Source organism: Acipenser ruthenus, chromosome 29 (assembly GCF_902713425.1).
Source record: "Acipenser ruthenus chromosome 29, fAciRut3.2 maternal haplotype, whole genome shotgun sequence".
NCBI lineage: Eukaryota > Metazoa > Chordata > Actinopteri > Acipenseriformes > Acipenseridae > Acipenser > Acipenser ruthenus.
Genome location: NC_081217.1, coordinates 5,514,888 through 5,534,632, shown reverse-complemented (window position 1 = coordinate 5,534,632; position 19,745 = coordinate 5,514,888). Strand labels below are relative to the sequence as shown.

At 39.1% G+C, this 19,745-nt stretch overlaps 1 protein-coding gene across 1 annotated transcript in view; it reads right to left on the bottom strand.

Moving 5' to 3' along the window:
- Positions 1 to 1,660: 1,660 nt before the first annotated feature.
- The window catches only part of LOC117432279 (sterile alpha motif domain-containing protein 10-like), a 33,962-nt gene continuing 15,877 nt past the window's right edge, over positions 1,661 to 19,745 (bottom strand). The window contains exons 3-5 of the mRNA XM_059003858.1: positions 13,401 to 13,569; positions 9,262 to 9,402; positions 1,661 to 2,794 (exon numbers count right to left, since the gene is read on the bottom strand). Coding sequence (XP_058859841.1) covers positions 2,775 to 2,794; positions 9,262 to 9,402; positions 13,401 to 13,569 — 330 coding nt within the window. The 3' untranslated portion in view covers positions 1,661 to 2,774. The remainder of the gene's footprint in view (positions 2,795 to 9,261; positions 9,403 to 13,400; positions 13,570 to 19,745) is intronic.

The window sequence follows — 19,745 nt, the reverse complement described above, 5'->3', positions numbered from 1 at the left end:
GTTTTTCTGCTTCATATTGATTTACATGGTTTCAGTTGGGACCTGCGTAGGGTAGAACATGGACTTAAAAACCCTTGCATGTTTCTAACCCTTCTAAGTGCAGCCCTGCTTGTAACACTAGCACCTCCAGCAACAGCCCACTCTGTTTCTAGAATCCATCTGACGGCTTTCTCAAAAAGCAGTGTAAATTGAACTGTCAGAACGGTGTCGCTGGTGTTATGTCATGCTAAGCTGAACATTCTTCCAGTTTGCTAGTTTCACATGCAGGTCACATGGGTGAAGGGTTACTGCATTACATCCAATCCAATACCTGATGTTCACCCTCACGCTTATCACATACAGTGTAGCAGCATGGTGTTTTATTGAGGGATGAATAGTACCAGCCTTTTCATCTCTATAGGAAAGTGTATACGCAACAGACAGATGCTGCACTTAACCACCACACAGAAATAGGTCCCCCTGGACGTTTGTTAAGCTATTACTTCATCTTCCACACAACATTCAGCAGGATCCAGGCCAGCAGACCCTCACACAGCACTGTTGGTTAGATGTACAGTACGGACGATAAAAAATACAACACATGCCACCTTGTTTATCATTTTTAATACAAATATATTACAAGAACACGCTCTGATTCTGACGTATTCACATTCCTGTATATTTACCATGTTTACTTACAATCAAGGGTAGAAGATCTCAGTTTTTGGAAAAAAATATGGAAAATAAGTTGATGGAAGCAAGGTACTTTACATAAGGCAATATCTATGTTTGCATTAATGGAAACCCATTCTTAATACATTTGTCAAAAGTGATTCAGGGCTAGCAAGGTAGAAAACGTGTGACTAATAATGTCACACGCTACTGTACACCCTAGAGCAATTCACAAGAAGGTTGTTACCCTCTGATGCAAATTCAATCTCTGCAGGTGTTTTCTGTAGAATAGTATCAATATACTATTTGTTAAAAATGAGATCCATTTCTTTCCTTTGTTCAATTTTTCCTGCTGCAGGTAGTAGCAGGGGCAGGTTTATTTAGATCAAGTGATAAAAAGGCTTCAGAGATAAAAGGAAATTTATGCCAGCAGCTAAAACAGCCTTTAGTTAAATGGGATAGACAACATCTGCTTTTTATGGAAGAATGTCTTCAACTGTAACCAAAGGAATAATACCCGATTATAAAATGTGACATGATTGCGGGATACAAAGCAATAAGATATGACCGGTTTAACAGTCCCCGATGAGCATTAATGTTGGACTGCAGTACTCAAAGAGGTCTGTGAAACCAGATGTATAATAAAGATTGACAGAAAGAGAGTCTTGGGAAGAGAGGGTTTCAGTTCAACAGATTCTTCATTGTGTTTTTTCTGGATTGACGGCTGTCCTTGAATATTGAATATATTCTGCATAAATATTGTACTAAACCCACACTTTCACTTTGTCTTAGGGAAAAGCAACCCTGTTCAAATCAATTGACGATGATTCATGTGAGTGTTCTATATAATTTAGGTCCCGGTAATAAATCCATCAACATTTCAAACATTTTGTCTTTCCAGGCTGAAACACACAGTGATGTGCCTAGACCTTACAGACAAAGAACAGGTTTTTAAGAATGAAGGGAAGCCTGATGAAGCTACAGGATGAATACACAGTGAGTACTGGTATAAGAAATGAGTCCTTTTAATATTACCGGTCTCATAGACATAATATTGGGTACCACGTGATATTACAGAACAGATTACTGGATAATTAGCAATGCTTCTTCGTTCACACAGTGGCTACTGTGTAATTATATGAATGGCTTCGGGAACAAGATTTTGTTATCTGATGTAATCAGATTGTAACACCAGGATACAGGCATTTGCCGTGTAATTACATACTTATTCCACCAGGAGTTAACATGTAACAGCAGGAATAATGGGTACTATGATTACATATATAGATTATATATAGAGAGATTACAATGCATTAGATATTGTACACATTCAAGGGCTTTCTTTTAAAATCATTGAAATTATAATGGTCCTCTGTTATCCAGTTGTCTTGATTGTTTGTAACTTCATTTTGTGACACTACAACGACTTGTGTTGTTTAAGAGGATGTTGGCTAATTAAAATGTGTTACAATTTTAAATGAGAATAATTTAAAAACAAAAATCAATGTCAACATGACAAACATATTAAAAATAATAACCTGAGATGCAAAATACATTAAAAATAATTTTAATTATTATAATTATTATTATTACGTATGGCAGCGTGAAAACTTTAGCATTCAGTTTTAAGATGGTGAACAATTTAACAGTTAGCATCGACCACCATGGCTTGACAGCAAGGTCAGTCCATTAGTGTAAAAGAAAACCACAGGACCTGTTAATACAAGTGATCTGAAGTCTAAAAGGATTCTCCATATTTAGAATACGAGAAATACATTTTAAAATCTGATTATCAGAGGTGCTTAGCAGTTTCAGTTTTCAGCCTGACAAAAAAAAAAAATCCATACAGAAGTCCTATTGGGTTTCGCTAACAATGTTCATCTACATTGCAGGCCGTTGTATGAATCCCCAGCAGCACGCTTTCAGTGTCCTCCCTTGTTATAAGCCTGTTCCTCTAAAGCCTCGCAGAGTGTGGTTTGAATCAGTCCCTCGGAGGCCAAAGCCTTCTTTCCAATTGAAAGCATGCTTTTCCATCTTCCTATCTGGAGTCTGCAGCAGTCCCTCCCAAAGGAATCCCAGATGCATTGTGTGAGAAGCGAGCTGCCAAAAGGACGGATAAGCTTCTAGAGATTTCCAAAAGAAGCTGGAAAGAGAGAAGGCAGGGAATAAATAATGTAGGAAAGCAAAGATGGGATAACACAACTTTAGATGGCTTCTCTGGGGTCCCTCCATCCACCCATACACATCTACAAATCATTTACGGCTGTTTGAAACCAAGTCCATGTGAAACGAAACTAGACAGGTTTTAATCTACTGGAAATTGAATCTTTATTTATCTTTCAAGTGTTCACTCAATGGGCCATGTTTAAATGATTTAAAATGCTGGTGATCTGAATGTTGTTCAAATTACAAGACACTTGCAAATATGTTGTTTTTCATAATATATAACTGTCACAAAGACGGCCAGAGTGGGTGGCGTCAGACCAGATGGAGGAAATAAATAAACAGAGAGATGGGGTTTTGGTAAAGCTGAGCGCGTGATTGCGCTCAGCATTTAATAACAGACAGAAAATAAAAGGTTTGAAACAACAAAAACACAGGACACGGCACTATACGCCAAAGTAAAAAGACAAACAAAACGCACTAAACACAAACGGTGCACGGAGACAAACAAACACGGTGAGTACAAACAAAACACTTATTATATTTATAATTACGCTTTTAACTCTCCTTCTCTCTCACCCGTTCTCCACTCTCTGAACACCTAACCACCAGTGAGTGAAAATGTGTCTCTATATATACTGTTGTGCTGGGATTCAATTACTAATTAATTATTCACTTGAATCCCAGCACGTGAATTCATTACGTGCAACCCCGTGCCACACATTATACACATTTTATCTGCACGTGAAGTGATGTGCCATCTTCGTGCCTAAATATAATTATACACTTTAAACACACGTGAAACACAGACCCGTTTATATCCCGTGTACCAATCTATACACCAACATTAACATACGCACGCATATACATACACATAACACAAATGCACACAGGGGCGGGGCGCTTTGCCACAATAACACACACTAATTAAAGTTACATTTTAAATGCAACAATTATTAAAAAGTTTTAACCAGGCTCATAGCTGCATGACTATATGTAATTTTTTGGTGCTGTGTGAACTTGCAATATCGTCTGCTTTATATACAAATCTTCCATTGAAATACTATGAAAGAAGTAAAACTAGCAAAAGCACATGTCACATTAAGTATGAATGGGACCCTTGTTTCTCCTCAGTCTGTTGTCAGATGCCCTACAGGAAGTTCAATGGAGCCTTAACATATTGAGCAGCCTTCAAGGAATATCACATTGTGCTTTTCAGGGGTGCAGAAAAACACATGCAGGCTTATTTACAGAACCATGTAACTCTCAAAACCAGTAGGTTTCAAGTTTGACAACATTTTCCAAAAATCTTCCTAAATTGAATCTGGCACAGATTTTCCTCAGAACGCCACTTCTCCAGCACTGTTCTCAAATAACGGCTCCCTATTCCAAAGATCACGAGCTGTATTGTGTATGGTAACCATGGGGCAATTGGGTTGGAAAGAGGAACCAGGGAAGTATCACATAGCTACAAACCAGCCCTGGTTACTGCAAGCTGCTGCTCATGGAATAAACCCAGCAGCTTTGCTCAGTTGATGAGTGTGAATAAATAAGAAAAACACTGTGTAACAATTTTTTTTTTTTTTTTGGTTCCTGGGTAGTAAGTGTTATTTCCTAATTGCTTAAGCCTCAAAAGTATAGGAAATGGCTATTATTCCCCACAAACTTTGCTTTTGTGACCAGGACAGTGATATTTTGAAATTTACCTATTTTCCAGAAATTCCAGATAGATTCAGTGCTGAGTAAACTTGGAGTAACTTATAGAACTTTCTAGAACTTTCCAGTAATATAAATAGTAGTATAAATACAGGGGCCTTAAGCCCACCAGTTCAGTTTAGTTCCAGCTGCCTAAGTGGATACATATCTGCATTTTTCTGAGGTGGCATCAAGGTCATAGGAGACTTCAAAATGGTGGCATTCCTGATGGGTCTCCAAGGCGGTTTTACCAAGTTTCCCTGCTATCTTTGCCTTTGGAACAGCAGGGACACCAAGGCGCACTACCACAGGCGGGACTGGCCACAGCGGACCGAGTTCTCTGTGGGGAGGAACAACGTCAAGTGGGAGCCACTGGTGGACCCCCGGAAGGTGCTGATGCCACCACTGCACATGAAATTGGGCCTTATGAAACAATTTGTCAGAGCTCTAGATAAGGAGTCGGCAGCCTTCAAGTACCTTCAAGACTTCTTCCCTAAGCTGTCTGAGGCAAAGGTCAAAGCCGGTGTCTTCGTCGGACCACAGATAAAGAAGATCCTAGAGTGCAATGAATTCCCCAAGAAGCTCACTAGTAAGGAGAAAGCGGCTTGGAACAGCTTTGTCGCAGTGGTTCGGGGCTTCCTGGGCAATCACAAGGCCGAAAACTATGTGGAGCTGGTTGAGACTCTGGTGAAGAACTACGGCAAAATGGGCTGTAGGATGTCCCTCAAAGTCCATATCCTTGATGCTCATCTTGATAAATTCAAGGAGAACATGGGAGTGTACTCGGAGGAGCAAGGCGAGCACTTCCACCAGGATATACTGGACTTTGAACGCCGCTACCAAGGACAGTATAACGAGAACATGATGGGAGACTACATTTGGGGGCTGATTCGTGAAAGTGATTTACAGTATAATCGTAAATCTCGAAAAACTACTCACTTCTAAATCTTTTGTAGTCATTTTTGTATTACTTTAGTATAAATACATGTTAATTTGGATTCATATGTTATTTTTTTCTGACTTTATGTGAACGAAAAGACACAAATTCGCCCGTTTTCTCATTGGAAATAGGTAAATTTCAAAATATCACTGTCCTGGTCACAAAAGCAAAGTTTGTGGGGAATAATAGCCATTTTCTATACTTTTGAGGCATAAGCAATTAGGAAATAACACTTACTACCCAGGAACAAAAATTGTGTTACATAGTGAAATCAGCACAATAGTGACTGTGTTAAAAAAAAAAAAAAAACTCATTGTAGGAATACAGTGAGATAGTAAATAATGAGCTGGCTCTTATCTCTCTGCTGTGTTCAGAATGGCTATTGCAAGTTCAAACCCAGGTAGGCAGCCTATGGTCTGCTAATGAGCCTGTTTGTGACAAGCACCCTGTCTATCTGATCATGACAGAGTTCCGCTCTGGGCCATGCAGATAAAACCCAGTTCATTAAATCTGCAAATGAATCCACACATTTCCCTTTGTCCCTGGCTACCTGAATGCTTTCTGATGATTTTCACCTGCCAAACCTTTTTAAAAGGACAATTCCCTGGGCTGAATTTTCAGATACAAGAATCTGCAAATTGCATGTAGCTTCACTGTTTGATATTTCGATAAACCAGAATAACTGGAAGTGAAGGAACGGTTTGTGTGATATTTGTGTGTAATTTGTGTGTATGTAGCTACAGAATGAATCAGGGTCCAGTCTATGTATGAATGCAAATGTACCTGCAGCTGATTAACATTGGAGTAAATATATACTGTATTTTGAATCCTGAAATACAGTAAGGGATAATATGGCATTGATGGCAAGTATGATGATTTAAAAACACAGTTTCCTTGACAACATGCACAATTCTGTTTTTTCGTTCCTGTAGACGAAATATAGATCATTGCTGTTATATTTTCTCTATACAATCAAAGCACGCTGTGAAAGCTTGTTTCTCCCTTTGCTATAAACAGTATCGAGCCTGTGCTCCTTGTCTCTGCAATCTTCCTGCCACAGTTAAGAAGCATGGAGCTCCGGGAGGCACTGCCCTATGGATTAGATGTTAAAACGAGATCTCGTCTTCTTTGTGGACATCCCATGACACCCATTTAATGAAGAGCAGAGGTGTTGACCAGATTCCTGCAATGGTCAGAAATAGTGGCCAACCTGCAATTCCCCCTGTTCTGGCTCCTTTGCAAACAACTGGCCGGGTTCTCTGCTATTTTTCTGATGAGCTGTTTCTCGGTGAACAATGTATTGCAATTGTTATCAGCTATACAGTGTTTACGTGCAGACATTTATGTTCATTTCCCTATCAATACTATTACTAATTCTATCTTCCCTCATGAAACCCCTACATTAATTTGAATGGTGTATTATCTAATTCCCCTTAAAAATAAGGCGGTGAACCTCATTGGAGACTCTACTGTTATAAAACTGCTCCAAAATATAGACAACAGTGGAGAATCAAGGGCTCACTCTCAGAGCTCAATCCCCTATGGCAAGAGCCCCAGGCAGCTGTTATCAGCAATGCCTGCTGTATGTTCACTGGGTTCAGACAGAGGAATAGCGTGTCTACAGAAACATCATACATGGAATCTCAATGTACCTGAGACCACAACAGATGTTTGAATTATGCCACTGAAAACATACACTAAAACATGGACTGATTAAACATAGCATAACATCCCCATGTTGAATAACCCCCATACCTGGAATGTAATGTGTCTGATTTGACTGTATACTGTGCATACTGTGTTGCATGCTCTTTATAATCCCACTGTGTGGAAAGGAAAGGTTGTGTGCACGACACTTTCAATCAGAATTGTATTGTGAAGAAATGCAAAGAGTCACACATGAAAATGTTACTGCAACTCAATGTCACCGTTTTGATTATTTAAAAGGGCACCTTGTGTACCAAGATAATGAAAATCAACAATCTATGTGCATGATATGTTTAGTGCATATCTGTTTTTTGTATTTATGCACATCTGTCTGTCTTTCCCAATGTCTTTAGTAAAGCATATAGCAGCATCTTTATCTATGGAAATGCTGTGCATTTGTTTGGAAGATTATAACATTTTAAATATTTACAAGGTTCCAAGCAACTAAATTGTCTTTCTACCTTGGAGCAACACATGTGTTGATAAGCCAGAATTTGAAGGCCATGTATATTGAAAAGCGCTACACATACGCTGTCAAATAAATGATCCCGTCTTACACACATCACGCTACTAGATTAAATAAGCAAGCACGTTCTACACCCCAGCACAGGCTATTAATAATACAAAGGGAAAGTTTATAAATGCTTTTTTGGGCTGTCGGGCAAATTTATGCTCCTTTCCTGCTGTGTGAGATAAGAGTTAGTGATAAGAGTTTATGGTCCAGGCTAATGCTCTCTTTCTTAATCGAAAACTTAGCAGGTCTCCGCTCTCAACAGAGGCTCCATCTGTCTCGTTCACAGACTGTTCAAACCCTTTATTATACCTCAGCCAGCGACCATTCTTCTTTCTACATTTAAAGTAGTGGAAAAAGATGAAAGCGTAACCATGCATCCTGAAGTGTGTTACTTTATGTTCCAGTTAAAATGCAAGTGCCTTCATTGTAGGTGTCAGACCAGCAGTACTGTAACTTCCACTGTGCTGCTCACTCTGCATGGCTTGTAAGCTATCATCTCTTTGCATTGCCGTAAGTGAAAACAGGAATGGTGCGATACCAGCTCCACATGGAAATCGCTCTTCAAGTTGAAAAAACAAAGACAAATCAAGCCATAGGGCTGACAGAATGACATTGGGATTTCTGTCCCTACACTCCCAATCTCTGGAATTCCCTACAGAGTTAGATGTTGGGAATATGGTACCATTCAGGTGTTAATAAAAAACTAGCCTTATCATTGCTCCCAGGGCTAAGCACTTGCTGTGGCTAGTGCTCTGTATCAGTGGTTTGATACCACATGATAAAGACTACTCATTAAAGGTCTTGTCCTCTTTTATTACATATGGTTTTTAGGTCATAAGTAAATTGAGTGCTACAATTATTCTAGTAATATTACAATGGGTAGAGTGGAGCTAAGCCTCTTCTATTGTAATTAAAGAGATTATTCTCGCTGACAAGCATATTGCAACTGTTATCAAGGGTACAGTGTTAACAGCAGTCATGTGTTTTACTGGGAGGATTTATTTGAATCATTTTCTGGAGATAACCTGTGGTTAAATAACCTCTCTTGCATTACTCTACACACACTGCTCTAGTTGTATGGGCCTTGACCTTGCCATTCTGTCTCTCCGTAGTTCTGCATTCCCTCTAGTATACCATGCTCAAAATCATGTTGGACTTGTCAGAAATGCTTTGCAATGATAGGAATTACAATTACAACGTTTGTCTGGAAGCATCAGGTGATCTCCACCTATTACGCATACTATTATCCTAGTTTACAGTACAGTAACTATTTGATGTGTTATAGTGCAGCACAGATTCACTGGTCCTTTGCATACTACATACTGTATTGGGGAGCGACAAAAGTAATACTTAAAAATGTACTTTCCAGATCACACAATTTAATGGTTACAGTATTTGGTCAGGGGAGACGGATATCCCTATTATAAGTGAATGTAAAAAAAAAATCTATTGTATTATAAGTTGTTTAGAGTTGTGCTGCGTTTGCCCTGAGAAATAAACAAGGATGCTTGGACTTGACGTGGATGTTATGCTTCGTTGATACTGTCAGTCTGGGACGTTCACTGTTAGGGAAACCCCTGGCCCCTCTTACCTTGACTGAGGAGCTGCAGGTTCCGCACCTCCTCTCGCACCTGGAGCTGCAGCACCTGCTGTAGGACCTCCTGCCGCAGAGTCTCCTGAACAATGCCCATGCGCTCCAGCTTCTCCCCGTTCAGTCTCAGGAGGGCTCGCCCTGGAAACGACACCACAAGCAGGGTGAGCAGGGGCTCCAAACCAGGGGAGCTGCCCACTCCCTTCCACAAAGGGTAGCTACAGTACAGTGGTATGACGGTACCATTACATACATACAGTACCAGGATTCACAATGGCATGAAACAATTACAGTGCGGTATCATAGCAATACCAGTGTGCCACTGAATAGGGAACCTTTTTTTTAATAGCATAGCAATACAGTAAAAGTCACAATAGAGCCAAGCACTATAAAGGCATAACATAAGCATGGGGAAAACAATTGCAATAAGACTGTGCACATTTCTATGACAGCAAGCAGTTTATCTGTTAATTGTAGCTGCAATTTATAACTAAAGGCAATTAGAATTCAATCTGAAAAGCTAGGAGTATTACCATTCCATTACCACGCAACTTAAGCAGCATGACAATCAAATCAAATTAAATCGCTGCTGCTGAAGTGTAAAACATTAAACAGGAAGAAAAAAAAGAATAAGCATTTCACTCTGACAGTTCTTTGTTTTAACTGCTCATGCAGACCCTTGTCCTTGAAACACAGGGGGAACAGAAGGATTTATCTTTAGGATGCATGAGCACTCTGAGGTCTATATTGTAATTACAGATATCAATCACAGCACTCGTCTTTCATTCATTCCTGTATCTCACCTCTCCTTATAGCTAAACACACTGGCTGCCTGCGGGAGAAACCAATCATTTCCACTGATTGTCTTACAGCTGTGGCCAAAAGTTGTGCATACCCTAGAATTGTAGGATTTACTTATTAAAGTTATTTTTTAAAGTACTCTGCGGTAGTATACTTAGCATCCAAATGCTGTCTTACAAAGTAAGGTTAATTAAATAAAGTGATTAAATATCTAAATATTAAGTGACCTTGGCTTATGCAGCTTAAAAAGCAAAGCTATTACACAGCTGTTCAATGCACCTTGTGAAATGCAGCCACGATTTCCATTGCACTTGCTATTACAATAATTGTTCATGCTTCCTTCTTTCTCAGTCAGAGGCTAATACAACCTGACCCGGCTCATACTCAGCTCGTCTCATAGTATTTGATTCAAATCTGGCCAACGACCATTCCTACTGGGAAATCTCAATGTAAAGAATCAACCCATAGGTTCTGTTCACTGCTGCCATTGAGAAGGACAAGAAGCTCTGTCTTAATGGCACAACTCAAAACACCTCAATGGAAAGTGTCGAGGCTCAGATCTCTCCCACAGCACCGAAACCTCTTGAGGATAAGTTCACGCAAACGTATTGATCCTTCAAAGTCATAGGATGAATCATCCTTTCATGATTTGATTTTGTATTTTTGTCTGGAAAAAAAAATGTCATTGTCATATTCAATATTTAAAAGCCCACAGTTGGGCTAAAATTCCCCTGTGAGAAAGATTTCAAAAACCCATTTTGGCAGTTTGTTCCCATCCAACCTGCTTCTCTTCAGTCAACCAACCAACCAACCAATCAGTCAGTTAATCACTTCCTTTATTTAAAAGTTCTCATTTACAATGGTGACCTGACAAAGAAAGCACAAACCGCAGGAACAGCAACATAAAACAATACTGATGTAACAGAATACTACAGTACATACATTAAAACACAACACCAAAATAAGTCAAATAAAACAATTCCATCAGGAACAGATCCATTTTATGACTAAAAAAAGATCTGCTGCAGCCATTTCAAATGAGTGTCTGCCGAAAGCAGATGAAACTCTTGGAACTGCCAATTTTATAAATGCAGCATTATGAATGTGACAACCCTATTTTTTCTGCTTCAATAAATCATGAAGTCTATTTTTAGACCATGATGTGCCGTGAACTAAATACAGCCAATGCTGTCTCCAGATATGTTGATTTTTTTTTTTTCAGAAACAAAGCTTTGAAAATCGAGCCTCTCGACTCCTGTGCTTCCCGTGAAGAGTCAGACTTTTGTTTTCTCCAGATTCTCGCCTTTATTGTTTCTCACTTACCTACCTCCTGTGATGCTTCTTTATTTCACATCAACAGATTTTCAAATATGTCTTTCATTGCAAGCACCGGCACTTTGCTCCAACATTAACTCCCAGCAGTAGTGTGCAGGCTTTTATACCACTTTCTAATGCATTCTCCATTGATGGAGCCAGTTCTGAACACTATTAAACCAATGTATTTACATATCAGTTTCTAAGTTTCTTCCATCATTAATATTCATGAAACTTGGAGTACAGAGGCCAGGGTTTTAAAATCCATATTGCTATTATTACCACCAGCAATATTGTCACTGGAAACTGCTTTCAATTGTTGAAGATCCTTTGTTTCTTTGTTTGTATGTTCAAGTGGGAATATGTCGATATTTCGCTAAGTGTTGTAGTTCAAAGAGACTCCAGTGTTCCTGCTGCAATCAGATCATGGGATCCAGTTAGCTTGTCTTATATTTAAAATGTTTGCAGCTCCTGAATTTCATTTAAGTGTAGAACTAAAAGATTCTCAGCACAATAAAGAGGGGGGAGGGTCGACAATACCTGGTAAGAACGCTCATAACATTTAAGAACGCTGTAAAGCATTGGCTGGCATTTCTTTCACTCAGCTGTTTAATAAAGGTGCTTGAAGACAGCGTGAGATGTGTTCTTTCTGCATAAACGTTGCCTGCAGTTGACATTGAGTGGCGATGATCTGGCTCTGGCTGTTTTACGTTTGCACCACGTTTAAATCACAGCTTCAAAAAGACTCGGGTGGAGCTTGCTGCTCAGAATTCAAAGTCCCTGCACTTAACAGAACAGCTCCCCGGACTCACTGCACACCCTCCATCATGACAAAAGGGGCAGTCAGTCACTACACACGGGTCTCAGCATGAGTAGTGAAGGCAAGACATGAGCGGTACCTTCTAAAGCTACATCACAATGCTGATTTTCTTACACTACTGAATAAAACTGAATTCCATGGACCTTTTAAAATCTGGAATACAGGTTTACTGCATTTTCGCTGAAGAAAATAACACTTTTCATATCAGAATACTGGTATGGCATTATATATATATAGAAAAAAAATTCAAAAACAGCACATTCAAAATTCACCTGTAATTCAGGCCAGTATCTTAAGGGGAGATATCTAATTTTATATCCACCAGAGCACTGGAAACAGACAGAAGCCTATGCTGGCTAAAAACTCAATGTGCTGTGTATTTATAATCTGAATGCATCTCGCTATCTTTTTACTATCCTAATTCTTAACACAGTAAACACGTTTAAAAAAAAAAAAAAAAAAAAGCTTATGCAATGAACCCAAATCTGTTATCTGTACACCATTGCAATTTATCGGGACAGAAGCCTTTTTCTCTCCTCTAAATTCAAATATTTAATATGACATTGGTATGAATAGAACTGGTATGTTTTGACAGCTGAGTAATAGCATCTTCAAGATTAGTTTTTTAAAATGCTTTCAGCCAATGCAGAGAATTTGCACTTATGACAGCCCTTCTTTCAGTTTATAGACACTTTTTTGTTTGCCAACCTGTCCCTTCACTTGACATCACGGTGCCCTGCATATTAATGGAAACAAACATCGCTTGACAGCAAGTTCTTTCCACAGGCTGCACAACAGTGCAGAAATGTGGAGAAAGTGCATGAAATAATAAAAGCAGTAGGATTATTTCCAGGGTTTTCTTTAAACAGCTAATAATATAAGTCAAGGCTATATTCAGACTCATTATTCATGTAGGTATTAGAGTTATCATCATATTACAAGACTAACGGTTAGTACCTTGCCCACTGTATATAGAATGGACAGCAGGACAGTTTCCTCCATAAATCTCCAAATTCTGCAACACTCCGTGACTAAAGAATGCTGTAATGAAGTTTTAACACAATCGTAAAAGCATTTCTCTATGTGTAATTAAAATGTCAGTGTGACATACAGTATGTAGGTGTGTAAAGACAAATGGACGGACAGATTCTGATACTCTCAGTGACGTGTTCTTAGACTGTGCTGTGATGTGTTCATTGCCTACCTGTAATAGCGTGGTGTGAGAAGGCCTCTACGTAGGTCAAGTAGTTGTGTGGACAGTGCTTCTTCAGCCATTTGCAGACGTCCTGCTGTGTCCAGAGGACGACTGGTTTGGATAGACTGGTCAGCGTGGGGCTCGTGTGGTAGACACTGAACGCCTGACCCGATCTGATCTGAAACAAGATGAAACGAGAGTCGTGTTACAGAGGTGGAGTGTCTCATATATGGAAAATATCAGCTCTATAGATTTTGTTTTCCTGTAGCATTTTAACAAACCCAAATAAGGATTATAAAATATTCCAGCTTTAATATGTGGCCAATGTCGCTTATTGTAGCAAAGTGGTTTTGAAGGGTATATCATCTCATCTACATTTTCTGAATATTTGATTTCTTAACTGTTCAACACTCTGTTATGTGTGTTTTGTAGAACTCTTCATTGTTGATTCTTCTTCTATCATTTACTAAGCTTATCAACTAATGTGGTTTTTCAACCACAGGTTAAAACAGAGCTGAATTTCTCAAATGTAGTGGTTTTAGGAATGTCCACTAGGGGGTGTAAAACTGTATTTTCTGCCCCTTTTACCACTGTGGCGACTGCGAGTAAGTAAATGCAAAATCTCTGCACAGTCACAGTTTCAGAGGGGACAGAAATTACAGCTGCACACCCCTAGTGGCCAATTTCCCAAGTATCCTAGGTGTTTAGAAGCAGACCCTGAGGCTGAAAAAGGACACTTTGCTGGATTAGCCATTAAGCCCGGATAATAACCTAAGCAGAATCAACATAGAGAGCACAGGTACTGTAATACGATATCAAACAGGAAAGAAATTCAATACGGTCATCCGAAAGAAAATACATTGCTGATTCACTGCAGACCTCTTGCCATTGTATTGCTTTGTGTTTCGTAATGCTAAACAGAAAAAACACCAGCAGTGACTCACAGGCACTCACATTTACTATCTTCAAACCATTCTCTTAAAAGCACGACTTTCAGCTCAGTGAGGAAGGTGAAAACAGCTCAGAGAACACCTCACTCGAGGGATTGTTCTGGCAAAGAGTCACCATCTCCAGCTACTTAACCAGTCACACTGACATTGAAATATCACCAAAAGACATCCACGCAGACGGTATTCGTTGTGGGCTCTTGTTGTTCGTACTGTATATGCTATGGACCTATGCACAGCATTTTGCAGAGTTCCCAACCCCAAGTAGAGTACTTTAGGTGGAATTTTAGCACTGCATTCCCCATGACTCACACTTTCAATGCAGTGTCATACAAATTACACTGTAGCGCTAATACTTGTAATCCTATTTGGAATTGCCTTTAAGAAAGATTTATCAGCAGGTATTAAATAAATCTGTTCATTAATGTGTTGATTTCAAACCAAGAAAAGCTGTCCTTCCCTCGCCTGTACAACTGAGTACCAATCAATGGCAATTAGCTTCTGCATTGAGGGTTTTAAAAGCTGATTGGAATCCAGTAATATATGCACTTAGCACACAAAGAGATTATGAGGATGGAACACCGTATTTAACATCGATTTTCCTGATCATGTCATTAAATAATGGAATACAAGTTTGAGCTCAGTGTAGTTTTTCTGAAGTCAGTCGGTAATTCTTTGTACATCTTCTCACAGTGTAACTGAGCGCTGTTTCATATTGTAGGTACTCCATCGTAAGGTGCTGTGCTCTGTCTTCTCCCACTGAACACAGGTTCCATTACCTATCCCCTCCTGAGACCTTCAGAGACACCTGCCACTAAACATGTAGCTACTGCTCTTTAAATAGGCTGCTCATATTGAATTTGCTTCCAGGATTTTAATTCCCAAATAGTGCTCTTTCAGTTCAAGGACAGACGGGTTTTTGCTCTGTTGCTTCTCCTCACTGAAATGAATGTTGTCCTAAACCTGGAACCCAAGCTGAAATGCAAGATAGTTCTGGCTTTTCTGTGTCCAACAAGTGTTTGCCTGATGATCCAAGGAAAAACAGGCTAAGCATTGCACAAAGAGATGTTGTATTTACAGTGTCTACTAATGAATATGCTATACAGTATCAAAAAAGTATATGGTACTGCAATGGATTACCAGCGTGTATTGTGAGTTATTATCATTGTGATAATATCGGTATGCCAGCATATGATAATATTAACACTGTGGTAGCATTCTTTCAATGGCAACCACCAGTGTCTACCATGTCCCTTCCAAAGCCAGTGCAGTACCACTGAATTGACATTTAAGACCCCGAGGTAAGGAATCTGATTTTCTATTGACTTCATATTGAATCCAGGTGAAGCAAAGCACTCTCACCTGATTCTTTCTGCGCTTACTAAATATGAAAGCCTCAATGCTAACATTAATTTACCGAGCGCGAGGAACCTTCATTTTAAAACGTGACAGGATTATGATTACATTTTGACACTAATAATAACAAATCACCTGACTTCAACACTATCGCCTGGAAAGAAAGAAAATGTCAAAGAAAGGGGGAGTTTCTCAACACTAATGGATTCCTGATTAATGGAGCTTGTCAGCATCCTCAATGAGATTTAATTAGCAATTAGCAACAGCATGGTTGGATTGGGGGGGGTTGGGGGTTATGATACAGCGATAGACTTGTGCTGCTCTGAATAGAGTGAGTTTATACCACTGCCTCACAAAGCGATAGGGCTGGCAGTTTATTTATTCACTTTGTGTCTGCAGCACAGGTACGTCATAATAGTGCAAGCACTAATACAAAGAGAGAATACACCATACTCAATAACTAACAATAGAACAATAAAGCCATTCCAAACAATTGCGATAGGGCTGGGAGTTCAATAAAGTTCACAGCTGTTTACACAGATCTGCCTCTGAAAAACCGGTCAAGCAGTTTGGGTAACACTGTATATCTAGCGTTGACAGTTCAAATGCGATTCCATATGAACTACAGTACCCAGAATGCAATATACCGTGTCTTTCTGAACTCAAAATGAACTCCATATATCCAGAAGGATTTCTTTTATGAACTCAAGATCCATTTAAGCTGTCAGTGTGTGTCGAGTTAGGGATGTTTTAAAAGTAGGTTGATTAAACAATAGGCAACACAAGAAGCCTACTCTAAAATGAACTCCTCTGAAATAGGCATTTCTCTTGAAACAATCTGTTTCTTGAGAGTGACAAACTAAAGCTGGGAAGCAGTGAACGGAGTGGGCACATGTTCTTTGTAAGGAAGCTACATTGCACATTAATAGGCCATCTGCTTTTTTTTCTGTGGGCAGCAATGTTTCTTTAGGGTTTATTCATATGTAATTATTTAGGGTTTGAAGTTACAGAGAAGGTTTTTTAGTCAACTGGTTTAGGGTCAAAGGACCTTGTTATATAATCGGTTTACAATTTGCAATAATTCTGCTCCCAGGACTACATGGGCTGTGCTGTACTCTGTATAGTGAAATAGCGGTAGGAGAGGATGCAGTAACAGCTAAGTGTCATTCAAGTCACAATATACAGATTGTGAAGAACAGCCGTGACAGTGTTTCTAGTTACAAGGTTTAGTGCAAGCAGCAGGAGTGTATATTCACTGTTTTTATAAGTTGTATGTGGCCTTATTTCTGTATATGTGTGTACAGTCTAATGGTAGTGTAGATAGGCTCAGAAACTGCTTATAATGACTCTTACCTGGCGAGTCAAGGAAACGATCCCCTTTGACCCAGGCAGACCTGTCATTTTTCAGTCAGTACATTGACTTTTGTCTACTTCACCCAATTTCGTACTGTCTTTCCTTAGAATTCTGACAGTTTTGAAGTTATGGATGATAACATATTTTAAACATCTTGAGTAGTTTTTGAATTAAGCAACATTTGGGGCAGTTTGGTAGCCCCTTATAAACAAACAAACAAACAAACAAAAAATCCTTCACAGTCTTTATATCAATAATAAAAGATGTTGTGATTTTCAATAATAAATCATACACTACACAGTAGTTTTTTTTTTTTTAATAGGACAATGTCAACGCCCTGGATGTGAGGAAAATATTCTTCCACTCGGCTTTTAAAACAGTCAATGCGGAACTTAATTGCCATTGATGGGTACTCAATTGTAAAGGTGAGGGAAGGACATATTTTCTTATTTTAAAATCAACGCATTAATGAATGGGGTTTATTTAATACCTTCTGATAAATACCTACCTTTGCAAGCAAGGGTGCAAGTATCAGCACACAGCTAATAATGATAATAACTAGTCTGTAGGATTGCAGACACACTAGTTTACCTAATGATGCAGTGCTTTTTCATATTGGTCAGGGTAATCACGGCCTAGTCTCTGCATGGTTCCAGAGTCCAGTCTTTAACACTTAAGAGCTGTCATGTCAGAAGCCTTGTCTGTCAGTGTTGTTTAGCACCTATTTAAAAAGCCCTGCTGCTCAGGTCCCAGCCTCCTAGTTCTGTTTCCTGCAGCGAGAGCCGAATGCAAAGCAGGGCTTGTACAGCTCTCAGCAATGACCTTGATGAAAAGCCTGCAGGACTTGAGGGGTGAGTCGGGCTCTTTACTCAGGGTCACAGAGGAGCTCATTCAGGATTAGCCAGTCCGCATCGTTTTTTTTTAATCCCTCCAGCGCTCTGAAGGTGTTGTTGGCGGGTACACCAGGCTGGCCTATTAGCTTCTAAAGGAAACAACAGAAGTAATTAATAACTGGCAAGTTATTGTTCCTTTTTATCTTTTATTGTTTGTATTTTCCCTGTGGTTAATCCAGATATCTAAGAATTGCAGCACATAAGCATGGCAGGGTCCACCATGGTAAAGAACAGAGACGGTAAAAGCAAAATGACATGCACATTTACCATGGTCAACTTTTATAAGGGAGTAGAAGAATGGCAAGCACTCACCAAACGCTAGCAATCCTGCTTTCATGTTTTACTGACAAAAATTAATTTCGCTAGAAGATTCAAGAGCTGAATAAAATTCCAGGTGAAAGCAAACGGCATGATTTTTAAAAAAAATGGGCAATTGGAAATTCATTTTTTACACTGATATATTTAATAATGTCAATGAAATGGTTAACACATTATGAATACATAATTATTTGTAGCGATATGTTATCCTAAATTACTTAATGTGGTGATTTTATTGATGTTACTGTTAGATCTATTTACATGACTATTAATTTAATAATGTGTGTTAATTTTAATAAATGCTGATGAAGGCCTGTGGCCTCAACGCATTTGCTTTGGCCTCGAATTTTCCCTTTTTTGTATTCAGCTCTTGTTTCGAATCTTCAAGCAAAATGAAGTTCTGTAAATAAAACATGAACGCATGATTGCTCGTGTGTGGTGAGTGCATGGCATTTTTTAGACTTCTTCATTAACATCTTGCGCCTTTAGCACCTCGAAAAAAACTAACTTTGCATACAATTTTTACAGCGTGCTTTATCTTTTAACTATCCAACTTTTATAAGGTGTCTGTAGAAGTCAAAGTAATTTTTTTTTAAATCAAAGAAAATATTTTAAACCACAAAAGAAAGCAAATTATAATATGCAGCTATGGGTTTGAAACACAAATGGAGCCTTTGTCAACAAGCCTTTCTAGCTTAGAGCAGCTCCCTTTCTGTCTCTGTATGTCCCAGCTTTGCACTATGGCTAATTAAGTACCCAGTCACTCTCTCATTTGAGGGTTGATTGGCAATTCACACACAGTTTGAAACTCTATGATGTGCACGAAGCGCATTGCTTCAGCACAGGTATCCAACTCAACTGGCACAAGCCTGTGTGCATATTGGACTCATTGAGAGAGGCAAGAAGATGAAAATCAGTTTTGAATGATGTCTCTACCAGACACCATTATAAAACACATTATATATTTGTGACAGTTATTTGTAGTGGAAAGCCATTTATACAGTAGAGGAGAATATTCTTCCAATCAGCTTTTAAAACACTCAATGCAGAAGTTAATTGCCATTGATTGGTACTCAATTGAAAACGTGTTTTGACACCAACTCGCCAGTGAATGGATTTATTTAATACTAGCCGATAAATACTTCTCAAAGAGAATAATGAGTTTAAGTAATGAGTTTCTGCACACCACTACTAACATGGTATGAAATGCACTGTAAAACCATGTTAAAGTGGACTAAATCATCATGGCTGAGCAGACCAACTTTCTGTGCCCAGTTTTGGAGTCTGAATGCTCCTAATCACAGGACCTCTTTGAAAGTGCAATTGTCAGAGTAATTGGTCATTCTGACCTCAAGCTGGGACACTGCTGGCCCCTCCCGAAATGCAAAAACTCCATTAACCCTTCTGGTAAGGTCTGGTGTAATCTAAAACCAGAACCACAGGATGCCTGTGAAGACTTGAGAATTATTTTATTTTATTTTATTTT